The sequence below is a fragment of the Hypanus sabinus genome, chromosome 17 (genome assembly GCF_030144855.1).
Source record: "Hypanus sabinus isolate sHypSab1 chromosome 17, sHypSab1.hap1, whole genome shotgun sequence".
Classification (NCBI taxonomy): domain Eukaryota; kingdom Metazoa; phylum Chordata; class Chondrichthyes; order Myliobatiformes; family Dasyatidae; genus Hypanus; species Hypanus sabinus.
In genome coordinates this window covers 45,408,882-45,433,087 of record NC_082722.1, presented here as the reverse complement: position 1 = coordinate 45,433,087, position 24,206 = coordinate 45,408,882, and the positions used below count along the sequence as shown (strand labels likewise).

The window sequence follows — 24,206 nt, the reverse complement described above, 5'->3', positions numbered from 1 at the left end:
TGATAAGTAGGAATTGTGATAGCCCACAGGTACACTGCAAATTCTTACAAACAGGAAAGTAATAGTGAAAACCTAACTGTTTTTATAATATTGAGAGAAAGGTAAGTATTAGCCAGGATCCTTTCCTCACCTGATTGCCACTTTCTAGGAACACATTTTCACATCCACCTGACAAAGCAAACAGATTATCAGTTTAAGATCTCCCCTAGTGGGCCACACCCCTGGCAGTGCAGTGTTACATCAGTACTTCAGTAGCAGAACTTTTGCACTCAACTACCTGTTCTGAGAATTCAACTCATAACCTACTGGCTGATGTGATTAACCCACATGGAGAACCTACACATAGCTATCACTAAAGATAGGTGAATGCAGGCTGGTAAGCTATGAAAGGGAATGAATATTAACATTAAAAGATCAGAAAAATATTCAAACTAATTTGGTAGCAGTATTCTATAAACCATGCTTTAGTTTCTTGAGGGCAGAGCAAGTGGACCACTGCACATTTCCTGGAAATATCGGCTCTTATATATTATACCATCAGCTTTGTTTACTCTGCACTGCAGTGCCATAATCTAAACTCAGCATTCAGATGGAATAGAAATGCTCTTTTTATAATGCCAAGCTGTAACAACATTGTAGATTTTAAAGAAATGTGATTACTCCTGTGGAAACCAGCTTCTGCATTTCCACACAACAATTTTTAATTTAATATTGTTTTGTTTTTGTTGAAGGATTTCCTAAAGGCAGTGAAAAGTGAAGGAGATTACTGGGAGCAGGGTACACCAGATGGTGTGGTGCAGGGAGCCAGTTGCCAATAGAGGGTGGAACATGTTAGCCAGTATGGGAGATTTGTTTCTGAATCTAAGTTTACACTGACATGTGATTGCACAGATCTCAGTCGGCATTAACAGCAAAGCTAAACCGAGAAACATCTCAGTTTATTGTCTCAGTGAGACAACAGAATGCCAGTGACTGCAAATTAAGACTGGATGGATTTAACTTGTTTAGACGATTGGTTAAGAAGAATAGACTTTTTTCATACAAGCACAATTCAGGGCATGAATCAAATGCTGTACACAAATAGCTTGGCAGAAAAAAAAGAGAGAGAATACCTGCTGTCTGTACAAATTATTCTGTACTTCAGTCCTAGGGGTGCCTGTTTCACCATCTACCTGCTCTCTATTGTGAATAATTTTCCACTGTTCACCTACAATGGACTGATCAGCTACGCATATAGTGCAATGGGGAATGGTTATGAGAGACTGACTCACACACCTCTCAAGAGTCTCCATTTGCGTGATTTCCCCCCTTTTATCAGATTAAAATAAAGTCTCCTTGCACAGTAATATGGGTAATTTCCCCTTCAGATGTCCACTCTAGAATTATATACATTGTTATTGTGAAATCATTTCTCCGCTCTTCCTTTCTTACCAAGATTTTGAGATGAACTTCCCCAAGATAATCTCATTTGGTTAACCAGAGGCTGGAGCTAAGGTTAATATCTGCTCCAAATAAGAATCATAGCCACTCAAAAAGAGAAAAAGACCAGGTTCCAAGCAACAAAGGGCAAAGATAAGGAGATACTGAATGGATGCTACAAGTTCAGTAATTTACAATCTTTGCCGTGCAGTACACTGGTTGAAAAGCTGACCAGGAGACAGCCAAGGTTAATAATCTAAATGGGTAATTGCTGTGTGAGCTAACCACACAAATCTCTGATCATAAGGCCCAGTTGAGATCCCTGCTCTCTGCTGGATTTTATGCTTTGAGCCAGATAGCATGAGGGTATCAATGGCCAAGGCTCCTGATTCTCATTGCTATTGCTGAGTCCTGGTGGTCGGTTCAAAGTAAGTTGAGGTTAGTATCAAAATTAACCATTCTATTCCATGAGCAGATAGTCTGCTGATAATACCAGATATAAAATCAAGCCATAGAAATTTACACAGAGTAAATAAAACACCATGCCCTTTATATTCCCTTGTGCCTTTGCATCAAAGGAAAAGGATGAAGCCCCAGTGCAGATCTTGGTTTATAGCTTTCTGTACCTGGACATAATCTCTGCCTACTCTGTTCCAATGCAAACAGCCCCCATTAAGCTAATTTTCCCTTAAAATTGAAGCTCTCCAGCCTTGGCAAATTCCTTGGAAATCCCTTCTGCACCATCTCCAGTGGCATCATACACTTTCAGTAACATGGTGAATGGACCCATATGAGGGACTGTAGCTAAGGCCTCACTAATGTTTCATATAGTTTTACATGACCTCACTAATTTCACACTCCATGTTTCGGCCAAGTATCAACTAAGGCTTATGCATTAATAATGACATTTCTTTTGAAAGGCTGTAGTATCTTATAATGTAAATTAATTATACCATAATAATTAGGAGGAATTTAGGCCATTTGGCCCATCAATTCTGCTCCATTTCCCTCTCAGCCCCCATCTCCTGCCTTCTCCCTGTAACCCTTCATGTCCTAATCAAGAACCTATCAACTTCTGTCTTAAATAAACTCCATGACTTGGCGTCTAGAGCTGCCTGTGACAAAGAATTCCACAGATTCACCACTCTCTAGCTAAAGAAATTCCTCCTTATCTTGATTGTAAATATATACCCCTCTATTCTGAGGCTATGTTCTCTGGTTCTAGAATTGCCCACCTTACAAAACTTCCTCTCCACATTCACTCTATCGAATGCTGTAAGTCCAGAGCCATCAAACACTCCTCATATGATAAGTCTTTCAATCCCAAAATTATTTTCATGAACTTCCTTTGAACCCTCTCCAATTTCAGAGTATCCTTTTTTAAAGGACCCAAAACTGCTCATAATACTCCATGAGACCTCAGCAGTGCTTTATAAAACTTCATCATTACATACTTGTTTTTATATTCTTGTCCTCTCGAAATGAGTGCTAACATGGTATTAGCCTTCCTCACTACTGACTCAACCTGCAAATTAACCTTTAGAGAATCTTGCACAAGGACTCCCAAATCATCTTTGCATCTCAGATTTTGGAATTTTCTGTCCATTTAGAAAATACCAAAGTGCATGACTACACACTTCCAGACACTGTATTCCATAAGCCCTCTTGTAGTCTTTCTGTTCCCTCAACACTACCTGTCCCTCCAACCATTTTCATATCATCTACAAAACGTGAACACAAACCCATCAGTTCTGTTATCCAGGGGAAACCATGCTGACTTCAGCCTATTTTATCAGGTGCATCCAAGTACCCTGAAAACATATCCTTAACAATCGATTTGTACATCCTTGCAAACACTTAAGTCAGACTAAGTGGTCTAGAATTTCCTTTTCTGCCTCTCTCTCCTCTTTAAGAGTGGAATGACATTTGCAATTTCGTCCTGAACTATACTATAGAGTATTGATTCTTGTAAGATCATTACCAATACCTCTACAATCTCTTTAGCTACCTCTTTCAGAACCTTGGGGTGTATTGGAAACCATCTGATCCAGGTGATCTATCTATCTTCAGCCCAATCAGTTTCCCAAGCACCTTCTCCCTAGTAATGACAACTTCACTCATTTCTTTCCTCTGACGCTCTTGAACTTCTGGCATACTGCTACTGCCCACCACAGTGAAGACTGATGGACTATACTTTTTCTGTTAATCCAGTTTCTTGTCCCCCATTACTAAGTCTCCAGTATCATTCTTCAGTGGTCCGATATCTACGCTCAGCTTTCTTTTACTCTTTATATATCTGAAGAAAATTTTGGTATCCTCTTCAATGTTATTGGCCAGCTTACCTTCTTATTCCATCTTTTCCTTCTTTTTGAGTTTTTTAGTTGCCTTCTGTTGGTTTTTAAAAGCTTCCCAATCCTCTAACTTCCCACAAAGTTTTGCTTTGTTACATACACACTCATTGTACTTTTATGTTGGCTTTGACTTCTCTTGTCAGCCACAATTGCAAAATCCTGTCATCTTCTTCTTTGGGATGCCTCTATTCTGTGCCTTCCAAATTGTGCCCAAACAATCCAAACATTGCTGCTCTAACATTATGCCTGGGGGTGTCCCCTTACAATGAATGCTGGCTAATTCCTGTCTTATGCCTCTGTAAATCGCTTTACACCACTATAGTACTGATACATCTGACTTCAACTTCTCCCTCTCAAATTGCAGAGTGAATTCTATTATAATTCACTTTCCCTGAGGGTTCCTTTACCTTAAGCTATCTGATAAGTTCCAGTTCATTGAACAATATTCAATATAGAATATCCGATCCCCTCATGGACTCACCATGAACTGCTCTAAAAAGCCATCTCATAGGCATTCTACAAATTCCCCCTTTTGGGACCCAGCACCAATCAGATTTTCCCAATCCTTCTGCATATTGAAATCCCCCATGACTACTATAACATTGGCCTTTTGACATGCATTTTCTATCTCCCATTTTAATCTGTAGGGCACACCTTTGCTGCTGTTTGGAGGCCTGTATATAACTCGCATCAGGATCTTTATACCATTGTAGTTGCTTAGTTCTACCCATAAGGATTCTACACCTTCCAATCCTATATCACCTCTTTCTAAATATTTGATTTCATTTTTTACCAACAGGGCCACCCCACTCCTTTAACTACTTGCCTGTCCTTTTGAAACAATGTGTATCCTTGGACATTAAGCTCCCAGCCATTATCTTTCAGCCATGGTTCGGCAATGCCCACAATGTCACACATGTCAATCTGTAACTGTGCTACAGGTTCATCTACTTTATTCTATATGATGCATGCATTCAAATATAACACCTTCACTCCTGCATCTACCACCCCTTTTGATTTTCTTCCCCTTTTACATTGCAACTCATCCCTTTGATGACAATTTTACCCTATCATCAGTCTGTCCTTGCTAGCTCCACCCACTACAGTAAACTAATCTCACTACACACTGCCTCTGTTTGTAAACCAGCTTTCCGGTTCCCATCCCCTGCTAAATTAGTTTAATCCTCCAGAAAAGTTCCAGCAATTCTGCCTGCAAGGATATTGCTCTCTTTTGGATTCAAGTGTAACTTGCTTCTTTCGGACAAGTCATACATTCCCCAGAACAGATCCCAATCATGTAGAAATCTGAAACCCTGACCCCTCAGCCACGCATTCATTTGATAAATGTTCCTATTCTTACCCACACCGGTGCATGGCACAGGCAGAAATCCAGAGGTCCTGTTTTTTAGCTTTCTATCTTGCCCCCTAAAATCTCTCTTCCGGACCTCCTCACCTTTCCTACCTATGTCATTGGTACCAATATGTAGCAGGAGTTCTGGCTGCTCACCTTCCCCTTTTAGAGTGCCGTGGAGCTGATCCAAAATGTCCCTGACTTGGGCACCTAGGAGGAATCTTACTATGCAGGTGTCTTTATCACATCCACAAGATCTCATCTCTATTCCTCTGACTATGGAATCTCCTATCACTACTACAGTCCTCTTCACCTCTTCTGAGCCATAGCACCTAGACTCAGTGTCAGAGACCAGGTTGCTGCGTCCCCCCCGGCAGGCTGTCCCTCTGAACAGTATCCAAAATTGTATACTTATTATTATGGAGGGGAACAGTCACAAGGGTACTCTGTACCGAATGCCCATTTCACTTTCTTCTCCTGACAGTAGCCTAGTTACTTGTCTCCTGCAACCTAGGGGTGACTAGCTCTCTGTAGCTTCTACCTATCACCTCCCCAGTCTCCTGCATGAGTTGAAGGTCATCGAGTTGCAGTTCCAGTTCCTTAACACAGTCTCTGAGGAGCTGCGCACGGTGCAACTGGTGATGATGTGGTTATCCAGGACACTGGAGGCCTCCCAGAATTCCCACATCTCACACCAAGAACACAAATGGTGTTGAACGGCAATAGTGTGGTACAGGTAGTTTGATTCCCATACTCTAATCACACCATGATGCATTTCCTGTGAATTAGTGTTTGGTGTTCAAAGAGCTACAGATCAGAATCTGACCTCTTGAATGGTTTTCACATCAATCCTCCGGCCCACAGCCTAATCGAGGTATCGCAGCCCCACTTTATGTCCCTTCAGGCTGAGAGTCAGGTTTTGCCTGAGCTATGATGACATCATAACTTGCCCCTTTATTGTTTGCAGTGCTTGATGTTAGACTTAAGGAACAAGTGATTGACCATGGCATCCATAATGAAAATGGCAAAAGCAAACCAAACAAAAATGAAGTGTTGACAGTGTAGTGTGGAGTATCTGAAATATGGACTTATACCAGCACCAAGCAACCAATGTGTCTATTGTGCAAAAAAGCATTTTTTTAAATGAAGTGATAAACTGTATAAGTCTCCTTGAACGTTTGAAGAAAATACACTCTGATAAAGCAAACTTGACTTATTTTCAGTCACTTCATGAAAACTTTCAGAAATAGAAAACACTTTAAAACATAAGACCATAAGACAAAGGAGCAGAAGTCGGCCATTCGGCCCATTGAGTCTGCTCCGCCATTTTATCACGAGCTGATCCATTTTCCCATTTAGTCCCACTCCCCAGCCTTCTCACCATAATCTTTGATGCCCTGACTACTCAGATACCTATCAATCTCTGCCTTAAATACACCCAATGACTTGCCTCCACTGCCGCCGGTGGCAACAAATTCCACAGATTCACCACCCTCTGGGTAAAAAAATTTCATCGCATCTCTGTTCTGAATGGGCGCCCTTTAATCCTTAAGTCATGCCCTCTCATACTAGACTCCCCCACCATGGGAAACAACTTTGCCACATCCACTCTGTCCATGCCTTTCAACATTCAAAATGTTTCAATGAGGTCCCCCCTCATTCTCCTGAACTCCAAGGAGTACAGTCCAGGAGTGGTCAAACAGTCCTCATATGGTAACCCTCTCATTCCCAGAATCATTCTAGTGAATCTTCTCTGAACCCTCTCCAACGTCAAGACATTTTTTCTTAAATAAGGAGCCCAAAACTGTACACAGTATTCCAAGTGAGGTCTTACCAGTGCCTTATAGAGTCTTAAAATCACATCCCTGCTCTTATATTCTATTCCTCTGGAAATGAATGCCAACATTACATTCGCGTTCTTCACCACCGACTCAACCTGTAGGTTAACCTTAAGGGTATCCTGCACAAGGACTCCCAAGTCCCGTTGCATCTCAGAACTTTGAATTCTCTTCCAATTTAAATAATAGTCTGCCCATTTATTTCTTCTACCAAAGTGCATGACCATTCACTTTCCGACATTGTATTTCATTTGCCACTTCTTTGCCCATTCTCCCAATCTATCCAAGTCTCTCTGCAGACCCTCTGTTTCCTCAGCACTGCCAGCCCCTCCACCTATCTTTGTATCATCAGCAAACTTAGCCACAAGGCTATCTATTCTATAATCCAAATTGTTGATATGCAACGTAATAAGAAGTGGCCCCCTACACCGACCCTTGTGGAACACCACTGGTAACAGGTAGCCAACCAGAATGAGATCCGTTTATCCCCACTCTCTATCCACTCTCTATCTACGCTCTATCCACGTATGTAACTTTCCCGTAATTCCTTGGGCTCTTAACCTGTTTAGCAGCCACACGTGCGGCATCTTGTCAAAGGCCTTCTGAAAATCCAAGTACACAACATCCACTGCATCTCCCTTGTCTAGCCTACTTATAATTTCCTCAAAAAATTGCAATAGGTTTGTCAGGCAGGGTTTTCCTTTAAGGAAACCATGCTGATTTCGGCCTATCTTGTCATACGCCTCCAGGTACTCCGTAACCTCATCCTTGACAATCAACACCAACAACGTCCCAACCACCGATGTCAAGCTAACAGGTCTATAATTTCCTTTTTGCTTCCTTGCCCCCTTCTTAAATAGCAGAGTGACATTTGCAATCTTCCAGTCCTCCGGAACCATGCCAGAATCTATTGACTTTTGAAAGATCATTGTTATTGCCTCTGCAATCTCCACAGCTACTTCCTTCAGAACACAAGGGTGCATTTCATCTGGTCCAGGAGATTTATCTACCCTTAGATTATTCAGCTTCCTGAGTACTTTCTCTGTCGTAGTTGTGACTGCGCTGACTTCTCTCCCTGACACCCTTGAGTGTCCGGTATACTGCTGATGTCTTCCTCAATGAAGACTGATGCAAAATACTCATTCAGTTCCTCCGCCATCTCCTTATCTCCCATTACAATTTCTCCAGCATCATTTTCTATCAATCCTATAACTACTCTCACCTATCTTTTACTCTTTATATACTTGAAAAAGCTTTTAGTATCCTCTTTGATATTATTTGCTCTCAATCCTTTGTCTTCCCACTAATTTTTGCTTCCTTGTATGCTCTCTCCTTTGCTTTTACTTTGACTTTGACTTCTCTTGTTAGCCACAGTTGCATTGTTTTTCCATTCGAAAATTTCTTCTTCTTTGGAATATATCTGTCTTGCACCTTCCTCACTTCTCGCATAAACTCCAACCACTGCTGCTCTGCCTTCCTTCTGCTAGTGTCCCTTTCCAGTCAACCCTGGCCAGTTCCTCTCTCAAGCCACTGTAATTTCCTTTACTCCATTGAAGTACTGACACATTGGATTTCAGCTTCTCTTTCTCAAATTTCACAGTGAACTCAATCATGTTATGATCACTGCCTCCTAAGGGTTCCTTTACCTCAATCTCTCTAATCACCTCTGGTTCATTACACAATATCCAATCCAGTATAGTCAATCCCCTAGTAGGCTCAACAACAAGCTGTTCTAAAAAGCCATCTCGTAGACATTCTACAAATTCTCTCTCTTGAGATCCAGTGCTGACCTGATTTTCCTAATCCGCTCGCATGTTAAAATCCTTATAGTTATCTTAACACTGCCCTTCTGGCAAGCCTTTTCAATTTCCTGTTGTAATTTGTAGTCCACATCACTGCAGCTGTTAGGAGGCCTGTATATAACTGCCATCAGGGTCCATTTACCCCTGCGATTTCTTAGCTCAACCCATAAAGATTCTGCACCTTCGATCCTATGTCACCTCTTTCTAATGATTTAATATAATTTCTTACCAATAAAGCCACGCCATTCCCTCTGCCTACCTGCTTATCCTTCTGATGCACCGTGTATCCTTGGACGTTCAGCTCCCAGAGACATGCATCTGTTAGCCACGTCTCAGTGATGGCCACAACATCATACCTGCCAATCTGTAGCTGTACGACAAGATCATCCACCTTATTCCTTGTGCTACATGCATTTAAGTATAATACCTTAAGTCCAGTATTTGGTACTTTTTGCTTTGATTGCACTGCAACTTTATTGCACTGCAACTCATCCCAATGGCTGCAAATTTGCCCCATCACCTGCCTGTCCTTCCTGACATCTTTACTGCTCACTATCTTAGATTTATTTCTGTTTCCCCCCCTCCTCTGCTCTATCATTCCAGTTCCCATCCCCCTGCCAAATTAGATTAAACCCTCCCTAACAACTCTATTAAACCTTCTCGCCAGGATTTTGGACCCCTTCGGGTACAGGTGTAACCCATCCTTTTTGAACAGGTCATACCTCCCCCAGAAGAGATCCCAATGATCCAAGAATCGGAAGCCCTGCCCCTTGCACCAGTCTCTCAGCCATGCATTCATCAGCCTTATCCTACTATTCTTGCCCTCACTAGTACATAGCACAGGTAGCAATCCTGAGATTACTACCGTGGAGGTCCTGCTTCTCAGCTTCCTTCCTAACTCCTGGAAATCTCTCTTTAGGACCTCCTCCATTTTCCTATCTATGTCATTGGTACCAACATGTACCAAGACAGCTGGCTGCTCGCCCTCTGCCTTCAGAATATTCAGGACCCGATCTGAGACATCCCGTACCCTGGCACCTGGGAGGCACATACCATGTGGGTATCTCCCTCAGGCTCCCAGAATCTCCTGTCTATTCTCCTGACTATGGAATCTCCTATGACTACCACAATCCTCTTCTCCCTCCTTCCCTCCTGCACAACAGTGCCAGGCTCAATGCCAGAGACCCGGTCACTGTGGCCGTCCCCTGTCGGGTCATCCTCCTCAACAGCATCCAAAACGATATACTTGTTGCTGAGGGGGGCAGCCAGAGGGGTGCTCTCCACTATCCGGGCATTTCCGTTCCCTCTCCTGGCAGTCACCCAGTTTTCTGAACCCTGTAGCCTAGGGATGACTACCTCCCTGTGGCTCCTGTCTATCAGCTCTTCACTTTCCTCAATAAGCAGTAGGTCATCAATGTTTTCCAGCACTTCACAACAAGTGGTTTGTGCACTTCATACATTTCATTGCTCATTGCTAAATCTGGAAAGCCACATACAATTGGAGAAAAGCTGATTCTGCCAGCAGTAAGAGAGGTTCTGTGTGCAGCTTGCATAAGTCTCCAGATCAAATAAGTAAAGTGATTGTGCTCATCGGTAACTCTTTTAAAAAGACAAACAGATGAAATGTCTAAGACTGTGGAAGACACACTGTGCAACATACTTAGGACAACAGAATTTGCTCTGCAGTTAGATGAGTCAACTTTGCCAGATGACAAATCTTTGTATGTTTGCTTCATAAAAGATGAAAGCATGGTTCAAGAGTTGTTATTTGCAGGGAGAGAAGAAACATATGAAACGGGAGTCAATATTTCAGGTTGTTGAGTAATTCTTCAAAGAAACCGACTCCCGCTCATCGACATTATTGCTTGTGCAACAGGCAGGGCACCATTAATGACAAGACACCACCAGGGATTCTTGAAAAAGCTGTATCTAACTTATTTACCTTTCACTTTGTTATTTACAGACATCATCTTGTTCCAATAAAGCCCAAGTAATTGGCTGCACGAATCATTAAATACTGGTAAATTAAATCAAGTTCCATCTTCTCAATTCTTGACTATTTCAAGAGCTTTGTATTGAGAATTATGGGCAGTTTGAACACTTGCTGTTGCACACAGAAGTCAGATGACTCTCAAAAGGAAAGTGAAATGATTTTACGCACTTTTTGATACTGATAAAATATTTTGAAGATTCAAATGGGCCATTCAGTAATTAACTCAAGAATACTAGGCATGGCATTGTTTATTTGTCAGAATTATTCACAAAATGAAATCAGTCTCCAGCTGCAAGGAAATTATGTGAAACTCATCAAAGTCAAATCGGTCATCTCCACATTTCTGTCTGGGTTAACCCTACTTAAGTACAACTTGGCTGTTGCGACCTTTTTCAACTTCTAAGCCTCTCTGAGTAGGAAAATAAAGACAGAATAACAGATGATGATCTTCAAGTATACTGTGCTCACCTGTGTGAACTGCATAAAGACATGTTGAGATTTCAGGATCTTTTTGATCCATATTCCAGACTGGGTAGCAAGTCCATTCCTGAACAGTTGTAATGAAGAATTAACAGGAAGAATTAAGGAAGAACTGACCTTGCTACAAATTGACTTTGAGCTGAAGCCATGGTTCGAATAAATTATATCAAGAAAGATATCTCCGAATGCTATCCTGCACTGTGGAAAAAGGTCAACGTGTTCTCTATTGCCTTTCCAACATCTTATTTAGTGGAGTTTCAGTGCAGTCGCCCAACTTTTCCGAAGCAATGAAACAGACTGCACTTTACTGAACGTGGGGGATATGAGACTTCTTCTGAGTGACAAACAACCTCATGTTGAGAAGCTGATGTCACTGCATGAAACCCAGTCACCTCATCGAAAGGGGAAAAAGCAATGAAGTTGTAAATAGTTGAACTACTAAGGTATACACTAAAACTGTTGAATTGCACAGAGGGCAGCATTTTTGCCATTCCTGTAGCATTTGACTGTCTTTATGAGGACAAGTTGCAAGCTTGATGTTCAACCCAACACGAATGCAAGGAGCCCACCGGATACCAACCTGGGACCATTTGCCTCACTGTCTGGTACTGATGCCTTTTCACCAGTGGTCACCTTAGCTAAGGAGCTGGTAACCCAAAAACGTTTGGGAATCACTGTTCTAAACTGCAGTGAACAGAAGCTTAGACTGCTTAATCTCATTTTTGATGACAGATTTGCCAATCATGGAACTGCATTGATGAATCTTGCTCCCACCAGAGAAAGTATATCCTTTTTAAATACATTATGTCTGGTCTCAACAAGACACTATTATATGGTAAGGTATCTTAACATGTGTACTGAAGTTCACGTGCAATCAAGAGGAAGCACGATTTAATGTACTAACTGTTAGCTGCAACTACATGGACAGTGACCCTTCCAAGTGCCAAGACCCTAAATAAGGACTAGGGTCTCTGCCCAAAACGCCAACTCTTTATTCCTTTCCATAGATGCTGCCTGACCTGCGGAGTTCCTCCAGCATTTTGTATGTGTTACTCTGGATTTCCAGCATCTGCAGAATCTCTTATGGTTATGATTGACCACATTAAATTGCCCTTAGTTAAGTTGTAGGACCTAGACTGAATTTATGGGAGTGGGGGGAGAAAAAGTTATGGGGAAAATTAGTGGGAAATAGGATTGCTCTCTGAGTGGCATAAGAATGATAGTCTAAAAGGCCTCCTCCAATTTTGGAAGGAAACTTCACTTTCCAACAAAGTTTCACATTCTATTTATTCTGCCATATTCCAACCTGATTTTGGCTGTGGAGGGTGATGTTCAGGAAAGCCTATGGGAATCTTGGCATGCATCACTGAACAATGAAATGGGACCTCTGCTCATGATCTTATTCCAAGGTTCAGAAAAGTAACCTTCCCTCAGGACTGTACTGGAATATCTAAATCATGCAGAAAAATTTTCTGTACAGCCTGACACCAAAACCTGATCCAAAGATTATCATCTGAACTGAGTCATCAAGATGGCCATGGGCCAAGACTGCAAGGGTGATCAGCTCGGGTTAGTAAAGATTTGTATGAAAATAATGAAGGGGTACTTTGGTATAGTGGATTATGAAAATGGAAACATTAAAGCATGGAGTTAGCTCAGGCTTTCAATAATAGATCCTTCTCTAGGACCTGAAGCAATTTTCTTGATCAGCCATTCTGGAGGAACTCCATTTTGATGAATTTCCTTTGAATATTATACTGTCTCTTTTCTCTGTTGACTTGGGCATGAAAAGTTCTGTGGAGCATTCTGTGTGGTGGTGAGAGAATATGGGAGGGGAGGCTGATATTTAAGAAAATTGAATGGATGAATTATGTATGATGAATATTATTTCTTCTCTGTAGCTGAATAATTACCAAGAAAGTGTTTTTAAACAACTATGTCCATAGGAAGATTCTACCAGCCGCAAAAGAAATAAATGGCTGGTTAATCCTCTTTGATGGTGTTTTGGAAAGATAATAATAAAATGAAAAGAAATTGTTAATGAGATCCAACAAAAAATCAGGGAGGTTAGAAAATTAAAATCTTGTTAATTAATCTACTAATGGAGCTAATGTATGAGAGTCCACTTAAGATCAAGTTTGATAAAACTACATTTTTAAAAATTTAACAGCCCGCCATATAAGATTGGTTATTCCTCATATTAATTATGTCTTCCGTTCTATCCTCATGGATGTTTAATGATTACATATCCAATCTTTAACCCTCTTCACAAAGTATTCCTTTCATGGCCACTAACTATTCACTGACCTACAATGCAGATGTGCTAATAGGCTGCTTTTGAAAGCCCCAAGTCACTACCTTGCAGCAGACAATCAGCCCCAACTGAACCTTAATCTCCCCAAAATTAATATTAACACATCTCCTCCAATCATTTATTTTTCCTTTTGGCAAATTCAAATTGATTTCTAGTCGGTTCCATGCTACTAAACTAATTCTGGTACCGAGCAGAGAATAATATGAGGACAGAAAAGAGATGGAACATGAGAGAAAAGAGAGAAGTGTGGTAGCAGATGGAGAGGGATTCCATCTCATGTATGAGCACATACACGTTGCTCTCACTTTTTCTGAATGCAGTGTGTCAGTTTAGTTCATACTGTGAAGCAGTGGGGGTCCATGAGGACCTAGATCCTTGATCACATATTTACATTCTTCAGTGTAATTTCTTCACCTCAGTTTAACAGCTTATCACTACCAAATTTCTTTTTATTCTTGTAAATATTGCCAAGTTAATTTTATACTCATAAGGACTTTTTCTAATCACAGACAAACATTGTAAGTATTTTATTCTCTCTGTATTGATCAGAGTTTAAATAGATCTATACACGGCTTATGATGCTGAATGAGTATTGTCACATTGTAAAAATGTGTTGGTAAATGCCAACACCAGCAAGATGCTGGATATCATTTTCTTGGGTTTTGATTGCATTTTAACATTATATAACTTTCATTCATGAAGCATTACGCAGCACATTTTAGTTATTTGCAAATGTTTTTGCAACAAACGTTTTATTTCACTGAATGTGGAAACCTCCAGAGTAAATGTTATATGACAACATTTCTGCTGACATGCTGGAATTTAATTGAAACCTCAGTATTCTTCTTTAGGGTATATGTAAAGTTTCTGTTTCCAAGCAGCCATGCCCAGAAGCTTCTAGATTGATTACCAAAGCATTGGGGTCCTATTTCGAGAGACAGGGTTCAGATCCCAGGGTTCATTGCCAATACTGACAGTTCAAATGACAATGAACATTGGGATTTGAACTCTTTCTCTCTGAATAGGACCCCAATGCTTTGATAATCAATCTTGGAGTGCTGGGCATGGCTGCTTGGAAACATGATGCTTTGGATATACCCTGAAGTAGAAAACTGTGGTTTCAATTAAACTCCAGCAAGTCCATAGAAGTGTTGCTGACTGCTGTACACTGTTTTTTTCCTGAAGGCATTTTTCATACAGCTAACTTACAATTTGGTTTAGGTAACGTTGCTGCTATTAAAAGGATAAAATCTTGAGTGCAATGACTTATGAATTAAATGTACTTTACATAAAAAATAAGATGGGAACCAATCAAAATTACGCAATAGAAATTGCTGTTGATGATATTAAATAATAAGTGTTTAAAGAATTATAGTCCGCAGTCTCTACCTGAAGCTCAAAATCTTTGGCATTTTAGCTTGAACAATGATGTAAATACCTCAGGAGGGTGAGCTGTCTGCTTACTCTTTTGCATAGTAGGGGAATTAAAGGTTGTGGAGAAAAGGCAGGTAGGTGGAGATGAGTCCGTGGCCAGATCAGCCATGATCTTATTAAATGTCGGAGCAGGCTCGACGGGCCAGATGGCCAACTCCTGCTCCTATTTCTTATGTTCTTATGTATTCTACCTGTTTGCAGTAAAGATGCCCACATGAAGTGGTGGTGATGGCAAGAAATTCACCATTGGAGATAGGAGGGAAAGGGGGATGGCAATGTAATGAGTGTGGTCGGGCAAAATACAGGGACTGGTTTTCAGCGTTGAGGAAAACTCAGTGAAAAGACAGACATTCCCAGGAATGGATAAATGAAGAATGTAGAATATTGGAACTTGTCGTAAGAAAGTAAGCCATCCCAGCACTTTCCCAATTGGAGCTTTAATTTAAATTTACCATCTGCAATATTCAAAATGTTTAATGCTTGAAAAAGAAATTGATACCAGCCGCATCAGAACACTAATAGAAGGACATCTGGCCTAGTAATAAAAATCAGTCACTCAGTTATCAGCTGCTCAGTTATCATTGTTTGACACGGCTGGGATCCTGCTCCATGAAGAAGAATCCAGCCATTTTCAAAAATAAATAATAATGAAGTAGGCTGAAGACAGCAATAAGCAGTTCTTAATCTCACTGATCATTCCACTGCAATCTATAGTAGGTGGTGTTTACAGCTAACAGAGTCTAGATTCAAAAACAGATGCAGTCGCTCATTACTGCCCCTATGACGCATGCAGTTAAATGACAAACCAGTAGTTGGTATATCTGGTCTCCAAAATGAATTGTTTATTGAAATTTTCACCTGAACAAAAGCCGCCTGAATCTACCTCTCCATCCCTTGAAGACACTGAATAGACATTATATGCCATGTGCATGTTTCTTAATGTTACACCTGGGAAAAAAATTAGAAGGAATATGTAGCAGACCATTTGGCCCACCTGGTTCACACTAATGTCTGTTTCACACAAGCCTCTTACTGTCTTGCTTTCGATATATACTGCCACTCTTCCTTGTTCCCTTATTGAATTCACTCTTAAAAGCGCCATGTTACTAATGCATTTAATTACAGCTGCTGCTGGTTTCCCTTGGCACCACCAACCCTCAGTGCCTCATCCAAGTGACCATTCATCATGTAGGAACCTGAACTGTGGGCAGCGAGGCAGCCTATTTATCTTTGTAGCAGCCTGGCTAATTTTGCCTGGGTCCACACTTGGCTTCTATGCATGTTCACTTTCAAGAAGCAGTCATCGGCCGTTGATGGTGAGGAAGAACACTAGCTGACACTTCAGTCTGCTGTCCTGGGGTTGATGAGGAACGTCCTATTTGCTGGCACAGTGAGTTAATGCAGGAAACGTTGGAAAGTCAGTATAATAGGTGCTTAGTCATAGTCTATCCAAGTCAAGTGTGCATCATCATACCAGGCCATACACTTCGTCATTCAAACAAAGTAACAGTAAATTTATGGATAAATACACATCTCTGCCCAAAAAGATAAAATCAAAAACTTCATTCTTCATCCCAGAGAGTTTCCATTCCCTGATATTAAATGTTTTGGGCTCGTTTGTCCTGGGCAGTTCTGGAAGCTCTTTCTTTCTTTCCTCTGCAGCTTTTTTCCTGCAGAAACTTGAGAATATTTAGCTTCTTCCCAGGAAAACCATCTACCCTCCTGAGTTTTGCTTATATTTGCTGCCAAGCTTTTGTTTCAACCAGAAGTGTATCAGCACACTCAGAAGTTGTTATGGAGGTGTGCCACTGAAGATAGGTTCAGAGAGCTAGGGGCTATGTGATTTACATGGAAGGTATTTCTGGGACTGATATAAGTTGCAGATCCAGGAGGAAGTTGAGAAGGAGGTGATTAGTGTTTGGGAAATACATTAGACAAAGCTGGAACAAACATTTAAAATTTTAGAATATTTTTACGTAGATTGAAAGGATGTTGATAACATACAGCATGTAAGGGATGCTTATTACAAGCAGTGGAAAAGTGTGCTTAATAAAATTGGGTGTCCCTTCAATCGTAACTCTATTGAAAGTCTAGGAAAGCTCAGCTGAAACAATGTTTAGGACTATTTATGCCAACCTCTGCTTTTGAAGAAACTTTGTAATTCCTAGAAGCTCTACCTATCCTGCATAGGGCCATTGACTTCAAAGCTGATTGCTGTCAACTATTTCACCAGCTTAGGCTGGGGCTGAGGAAACTTATAGATTAAGGATAGGCTTTGGAAAGGATAGGTCTGAGGTCCAAAAGAAAGGAACAAAGTATATTTAGCGATATGAAACCTGCTTACAGAGAGATAAAGTAGTGGAGCAGTTGGATAATTTCCTACCTATTTAGATAACAGAAAGGCCTCACATCCCCATTGAAATTGGTACTCTCTAGTTCAACTGATCACACAGGTATTGACAAACAAGAATGTGGTGATGTCTCTGGGTACCAGGCTTGTGAGTCTAACTTCTGCTCCAGAAATTTTAATGCAAAACATGGGCTCGTATACCAAGGCCATACTGAGGAAGTACCATCTTTCAAAGAAGGTGTTAAACTCAGATGGACTTCAAGTTACCATAGCACCATCTAAAGAAGAACAGGTTAGTCTCCTTGAATTTGCAGCCAATATTTATACCAGCGCTACTGAAGCAGACTAACTCATCATTACTGTGGTGTTACTGGTCAGACTTCATGTTGTACATATTTTAGTTGTTGCCTATCCTGCTTTATATCAGTGACTACACAGCTAAAAAGCAGTTCAGTGCTTATAGAAAACTATGGTACATCCCAAGGCTGCAGCACTGATAATTAATCAGTCTTCCACAGTGTTACATTTGAACAGATAAAACAAATGAAATTCGAGGGGGATGTGGGATAAAAGATGAGGCATGGAGATAACATAGACAGAGGAGTCCTTCAGAACCTATCTGATAGACCTGCATCCCAGGCTTATTTTGTATGTAATATTTTGATCTAACATTATTTGGAGCTAAATGTAATTTGAGAAACAGACTGAAGCTGTTCTACAGTACAGATTGATGAGCTAGAGCTGCAACAGCAAGGCTGAGCCAACCAATATAATTACAAGCCAACTGTTCAAAAAAATAAATAGCAACTGTATGCATATAGAAGACAGTAGCATGTGCCAGTATATAAACTTGCATTTTACAGAATTAGATTATGTTTGACCCATTTTTCAACTGTTTGTGAAAAGCAGAAAAGCGTTTCTTGACAACAGGTGTCACAGACGACCTTGATGTCCAGCTACTCAATTTGCCTAATTTATGGTGATATTGACAGAAAATAATTTCACTTTTTACATAATCACTGTAAGATTCACTAGAATTGAATCTCCAATGAATCAGAATGGGCCTGTGTGATTCTGCTTATCACAGTCATTGGTGTCATGCGTTCCCATATTGCAGGGCTCTATCATGCTTATAATTTTAACTACCAGTGGCAAAACAGGATATGAGAGAGTGAGCTGATTTCATCATAGAACAAATCTTTTTTTTTAAACTGATGTTAACTGCAGTAAAATCTATATTAGATTTGGTAGATACTTTGGCTATCTGGCAAACATTTAAAGAGAAGCAATGTTCTGCTTCATACAAACAAATATCATAAGAAAACCATTTGGAACTAATCTATGTGGGGAATTTCAGGAGTGCTCACTGACCTGTATGTATTCGCAGATGGACCTTCAGGTGGTGGGAAGTTCTGAACGATTTACCGCAGTAGGGACAATCCCGGGTGGCTGATCCATGGGCACGATCCCTCAGTAAAGAAGGCTGTTGTATTCCTGCAGGCCTTCCCAATTCCTCTCCTACATCTACAATGCATACAAATTATCACCATCATTACAACCAACGTCAGAACTTTCTCCACTGATTTTGCTAACACAACATTAAGTCAGTCTTGTCAATAGTGTACCTCGCTCTTTCATATTGGAAGCTGGCAGAATGCTGACGACTCACGTTTGCTTATATTTTTGTTCACCAAATTCTTAAGATTCTACCATCATCATCTTTTAGCAGCAGATGGCATATTTCATTTAAATGACTAATAGAAAAAAATGGAAACAGCTGCATCAGCAGCATGCCTGATTCTGTGCATTATTTTGGCTTAATGCGGAACTGCACTAGGAAGCTGTGCAGGGTCCTGCTCACAGCAAAGGCTGAAAGTAAAGCAACAGTTGCTTAATGCTCGAAAGGGAGCAACACTCAATGCTCACCTCACCAAAACATCTCCCTGTTTACACGGATTATGATTCCTCAGAAGTGAAATGTCTGAAGATAAAATAAATGAAAGGTATCAAGTATTAAAACAAAGTGATCAGGAGGTATAGGTCAGTCTCTACAGAACACAAGAAGTGTAACAATTGCTCAGAAATTGGAAAAGAATACCTGGACCACCAAGATTTTCTCCCCTTGAACTACTACTTAATCGATCCAGTTGCAATTCAAGCACAAGAAACGGATTCTAATAATTCACACGGAAAGCTAATTTAAAGGATTTGCCTCTGTCAGGAATACATTTTCTCTGCACTAAAGTGTGTTTTAAACATCCTATTCATTCCTTCATTTCAGTTTACATCCTTCATCACCACTAACCAGACTTACATGAAATTAACATTCTGGGTTCATCTGTTAATAATTTATAAACCATTTGTGATATAACATCCATGGTCTTCTTCAAAATGTTCCTGGCAAGCTGACTTCAGCTGCTAAATATGGTTACAAAGCAAGCAATTCTTGAGTGCCACAGGCACTAAATTATTTCCATTACAGCTTACCGCTGTGGAGTAAGGGGTGCTGATGCCATTTGGATGGTCATACTACAACTACACCAGAAATGCAACTTATAACATCAGCGAGTACACATTGCTGATTTTCATCAGCCATGTCACTTTGGAGCTCATCTAGACAGCTAATATTCTCTTTTAATTCAGTTCCCCAAACATGCATTTAACAGCTGAAAAGGAACTTGCACTAATTCTTTTTAAAAAGATCATCAACTACTTTCATGTCACTGCTGGTAGATTTCTATATATTTACCCATGATTCTCAAAGGTTCCTTTCAGCCTTCAGAGCCAATGCCAGTAGGAAGTGTAGCAACAGATGTTGAAATATTTCAAATACCCACCAGTTGTTCCCAGATGTGACTGCATTCGTTGGCATGTAGGCAAAGGAGATAACGAGTATAGGGGATGTGGGGCAAGGACGAGCTGTTGGAAGAAGGAGAATCTTTGTCTGCAGTGTTTAGGGATTTTTGGCCTGCTGGAGCTTCACAAAGGATTAGCTTGGGAAACCTGAGAGGATGCAATTGCAGCAGTTATCGTCGAGGACATGCTTACTGAAGCAAAGAGGTCACCCTTCGTCTTCGATTCAGTAAGGGTGTTCTCACAGAAAAATGCCACAACTGCATTCTCTAAACAAGATCATGAGAATTAATACAGTATACTCCTGCCAAACAGGAGCAGGAATTACGTATTTGTTTTGCCTTCCACTGTTACTTGAAATCACTAACACTTTTTGTTCCAACAGGTTCAAGGACCAATCATTTTATATTACCAGAGAGCGAAAGGCAAATAAGCATTAAACTTCCCAAGGACTTCAGGCATCTTTATTATGGAGAGCACTACTGAGTGCCTTTTGTAGGTATGGCCTATCAACTCTGAGATGTACTATAGCAGAAATTTTCTTGGCATTCAACTAATGTATTGCCACAGGCAGCAGCTTTAGCACATCAGTGGCCACTGCCCTTGCAGCAACCTGCTCTGCCCTCTATGTGGGTGGCACAGTAATACAGTAGTTAGTGTAACACTTTACAGCACCCACCGTAAGATTGGAGTTCAATTCCTGCCACTGTTTGTAAGGAGTTTGTACATTCTCCTTATGACCACATGGGCTTCCTCCAGGTGCACTGGTTTCCAAAAAGATGTGTGGGTTAGGCTTCTTAAATTATGGGTATACTATGTTAATGCTGGAAGCATGGCGATACTTGTGGACTGCCCCCAGTATAGACTCGAACTGTGCTGGTCATTGACAGAAACGACACATTTTACTATATGTGTCTAAAAGTACATGTGACAAATAAAGCTAATTTTTAGTCTTCATCTTTGTCTGCTTTTGAGCCATTACAACAAGCCAAAGATTGGATGCAAGACAACGAGGGTCAGGTTAAGCAAGATCGATCATGACAACAGACACACAAGTGAGTTTTGTTTGCAAGAAATGGACAAGAACTGCCAATCTGCAGCTGGGTATCAAAAAAGTGAACGTTTGTCATGTTGAACCAGTTCTGCTGCCCAGACCACCCTGGAGATGACCTACCTGCTGCACTTGGTGTAGCAGATGCCAAGAACCTTGGAGTCTTTGCACAATCTTACCAGGAAAACGATCTATCGGTTGCCATCACTGATAGGGCAACAGGCAATGCAGCAGAAAGACAAGAAAGTCAAGCAGAAATAGACAGCAGGAGAGCAAGGGGTACAGTCTCCTTCTGGTTGCAATAACAAAAACAAATCAGCGATTCCCCTCTCACAATGGACCTAAATTCTATTTTTCATCATCACTCGGCAAAAACAAATGCAACATAAAATGAGCAACAAAAATAATTACAACTGATAACATGGTATACTTCACACAAACAACAACTAAGCATGACTCTACATTCCTCAGTGCATTTCTTCTGCCAACGTTTGCCCATCTGTACTATAATGCAATTTACTCCAGTGTAACCAGAGGAAGGTTGCTGGCAGGTGACATTGGAGGTGCTCTTCATTTCCAACTCTTTAATTTCCTCCAATCTAGAGGTTGCTGCTTCTGAGATTTTGCACCTACTGCAATCTCATACCCTAACAATTTACAGCAAGCCTTGTATGCAACTTCCCTCTGAACAGTTGCTTCACTCAACGTTGTTTTGAAGGATAGAAATGTTAAAATATCTTCAGCTGCTTCTGAGATTTTGCACCTACTGCAATCTCATACCAGACTTCACAATGAGCTGTACTTTGTTTCCTCTGATACAAGCAAGTACAGCACAATACTTCTGAAACTTCTGTTCTGAACTGCCGATCTGTTTATAGCTCTAACCTTTCCCACAGGTGCCTTTTTATCGCGAATTCAAGCTTTCCACAGAGTTTCTATTCGCTCTCAGACCCTTGCTGCTTTTCCACTTGGTTTACCAGCTTTTCTCTGGGCTTTCAGTGTCCTATTTTTCTTTGATTTATGTGAAGTTCATAAGGACTGTAAAGTGCCTATACTACTCCATAATGATTGCAGATCTGTCTCTTCACCAATCTCAGTTTTAAATTGAATGATACACAGAACAGAATTTTTCACAGCACTGGTCTAAGGCAGTTCAAGCTGAATTTGTGGATTCAATCAAGGAGAAACTTATTTTCAATAACCAGTGAGTAGATGACAGTCACTCATAGTAAAGTTTAATTTGTTTTATCTGCTAATTAAGAAAGGAAGTAGGCCCATTGGAAGATACTTCTGCTCAGATTTGTGCATCCCTACTACCTCCATTTTCTATGTTCATTCTTCTAATTTCCAAATTTTACTCTTATCAACATTAAAATCAGCTTATTTGTCACCACCGGCAAGGTAATAATCCTTATGTGAATTGTCAGCACCACTTTACAAATGAATATCAGTTTACTGTGTGACAGAATCTGTAGCAGTCCAAAAATTGACTGATGCAAGTTCTGAATCATCGTTAGATGGCATATCTTGGGAATCTCCTGTTTTCCTTTGGTTTCAGAACCAGTCCACTGTTGTATACTGGATCAGGAACAGTTTTTATTTATCTGATCATTCAGTGTCTATTTTATAATTGCCCTTCAACAAAAGTGAGTTAATAGAATCAAAGTGCCTGCTTAAATCAAGCAATCAAAGAAATTTCACCTGATTCACACATCTTCTCTGTGAGCGAACAGTGAATTCTTCTGCTTTGTGCTATGACTTCCTTTCTCATTCACTTACGATCAGCATTTTGCTAAAATCTCACTCTGTATATAATTTATTATAAAAATATTGTTATGAAAATATTAAAATGTTTTATTTAAAAGAACACTGCCAAAAGACGATCCATCAAGCAACTCACGAACATACTGTAGTTCAAGATCATTTACTGAGGAATGAGCTGTAGGGAGAATTCAGTTAGCAACAGAGGGCACATTTCTGAAGCTGAGAACAAACAGTTTTCATAGAGTCTCCTCTCACCTCAGTAGCCCACCAATAGACCAATGTGGGCACATTACAGCAGTGTTCTGAAACTTGGCTTGCTATAGAACCAGCTGAACCTTGGGTGTTAATAATGCCTGTTATCCTGAGAACTCCCCTATACCTTTCCATCCATGAAGTTTGGAAACCACCAAGTATGTTGCTGTTGTGAAATAACATAAGTGGGTGTGAAATTACTATTCAGATATAAAAAAATCCTTGGGGGATAAAAAGCAAAATCAAATCAGTGTGATTATTCATTATATATTGAAAGTGAGTCACAATCTGCCTCTGTACTGTAATGAAAAATATAAATTTATTTCTCAGTTACTCCAAATACTTTTTGACAAAGATGGACTGGTGTGAACTAAAACTTTCCAACGAATTAGTGTCTGAGGAGATATAAACCCCACTGAAGTTGGGCAAGAATAGAATAAGAGGTCATGGGTTAAGCGTGAAACATGAAATGTTTAAGGGGAACATGATGGGAAACTTAAGAGTCATATTGTCATAGAAAAATACAGCTCAGAAACAAGCCCTTTGTGCTGACCAATTTAAACTGCCTAGTCCCATCAACCTGCATCTATACCCCTACTACCCATGTACCTATCCAAACTTCTCTTAAATGTTGAAATCGAGCTCACATATCCCATTTGTGCTGGCAGCTCCTTCCACACTCTCGTGATCCTCTGAGTGAAGAAGTTCCCCTCATGTTTCCCTTAAATTTTTCACCTTTCACCCTTCACCCATGACCTCTAGCTGTAGTCCCACACAAGCTCAGTGGAAAAAGCCTGCTTGCATTTAGTCTATCTAACCTCCATAATTTTGTACATCTCCATCAAAGCTCCTCATAATCTTCTATGTCCTCATGAATAAAGTCCTAATCTATTCAATCTTTCCTCATAACTCAGGTCCTCCAGTCCCGGAAACATCCTTGAAAATTTTCTCTGT

At 40.5% G+C, this 24,206-nt stretch overlaps 1 protein-coding gene across 1 annotated transcript in view; it reads right to left on the bottom strand.

Annotated features, from left to right (window-relative positions):
- Positions 1–24,206, bottom strand: part of znf536 (zinc finger protein 536) — a 504,202-nt gene that overhangs the window by 135,012 nt on the left and 344,984 nt on the right. The window contains exon 6 of the mRNA XM_059992966.1: positions 18,704–18,856. Coding sequence (XP_059848949.1) covers positions 18,704–18,856 — 153 coding nt within the window. The remainder of the gene's footprint in view (positions 1–18,703; positions 18,857–24,206) is intronic.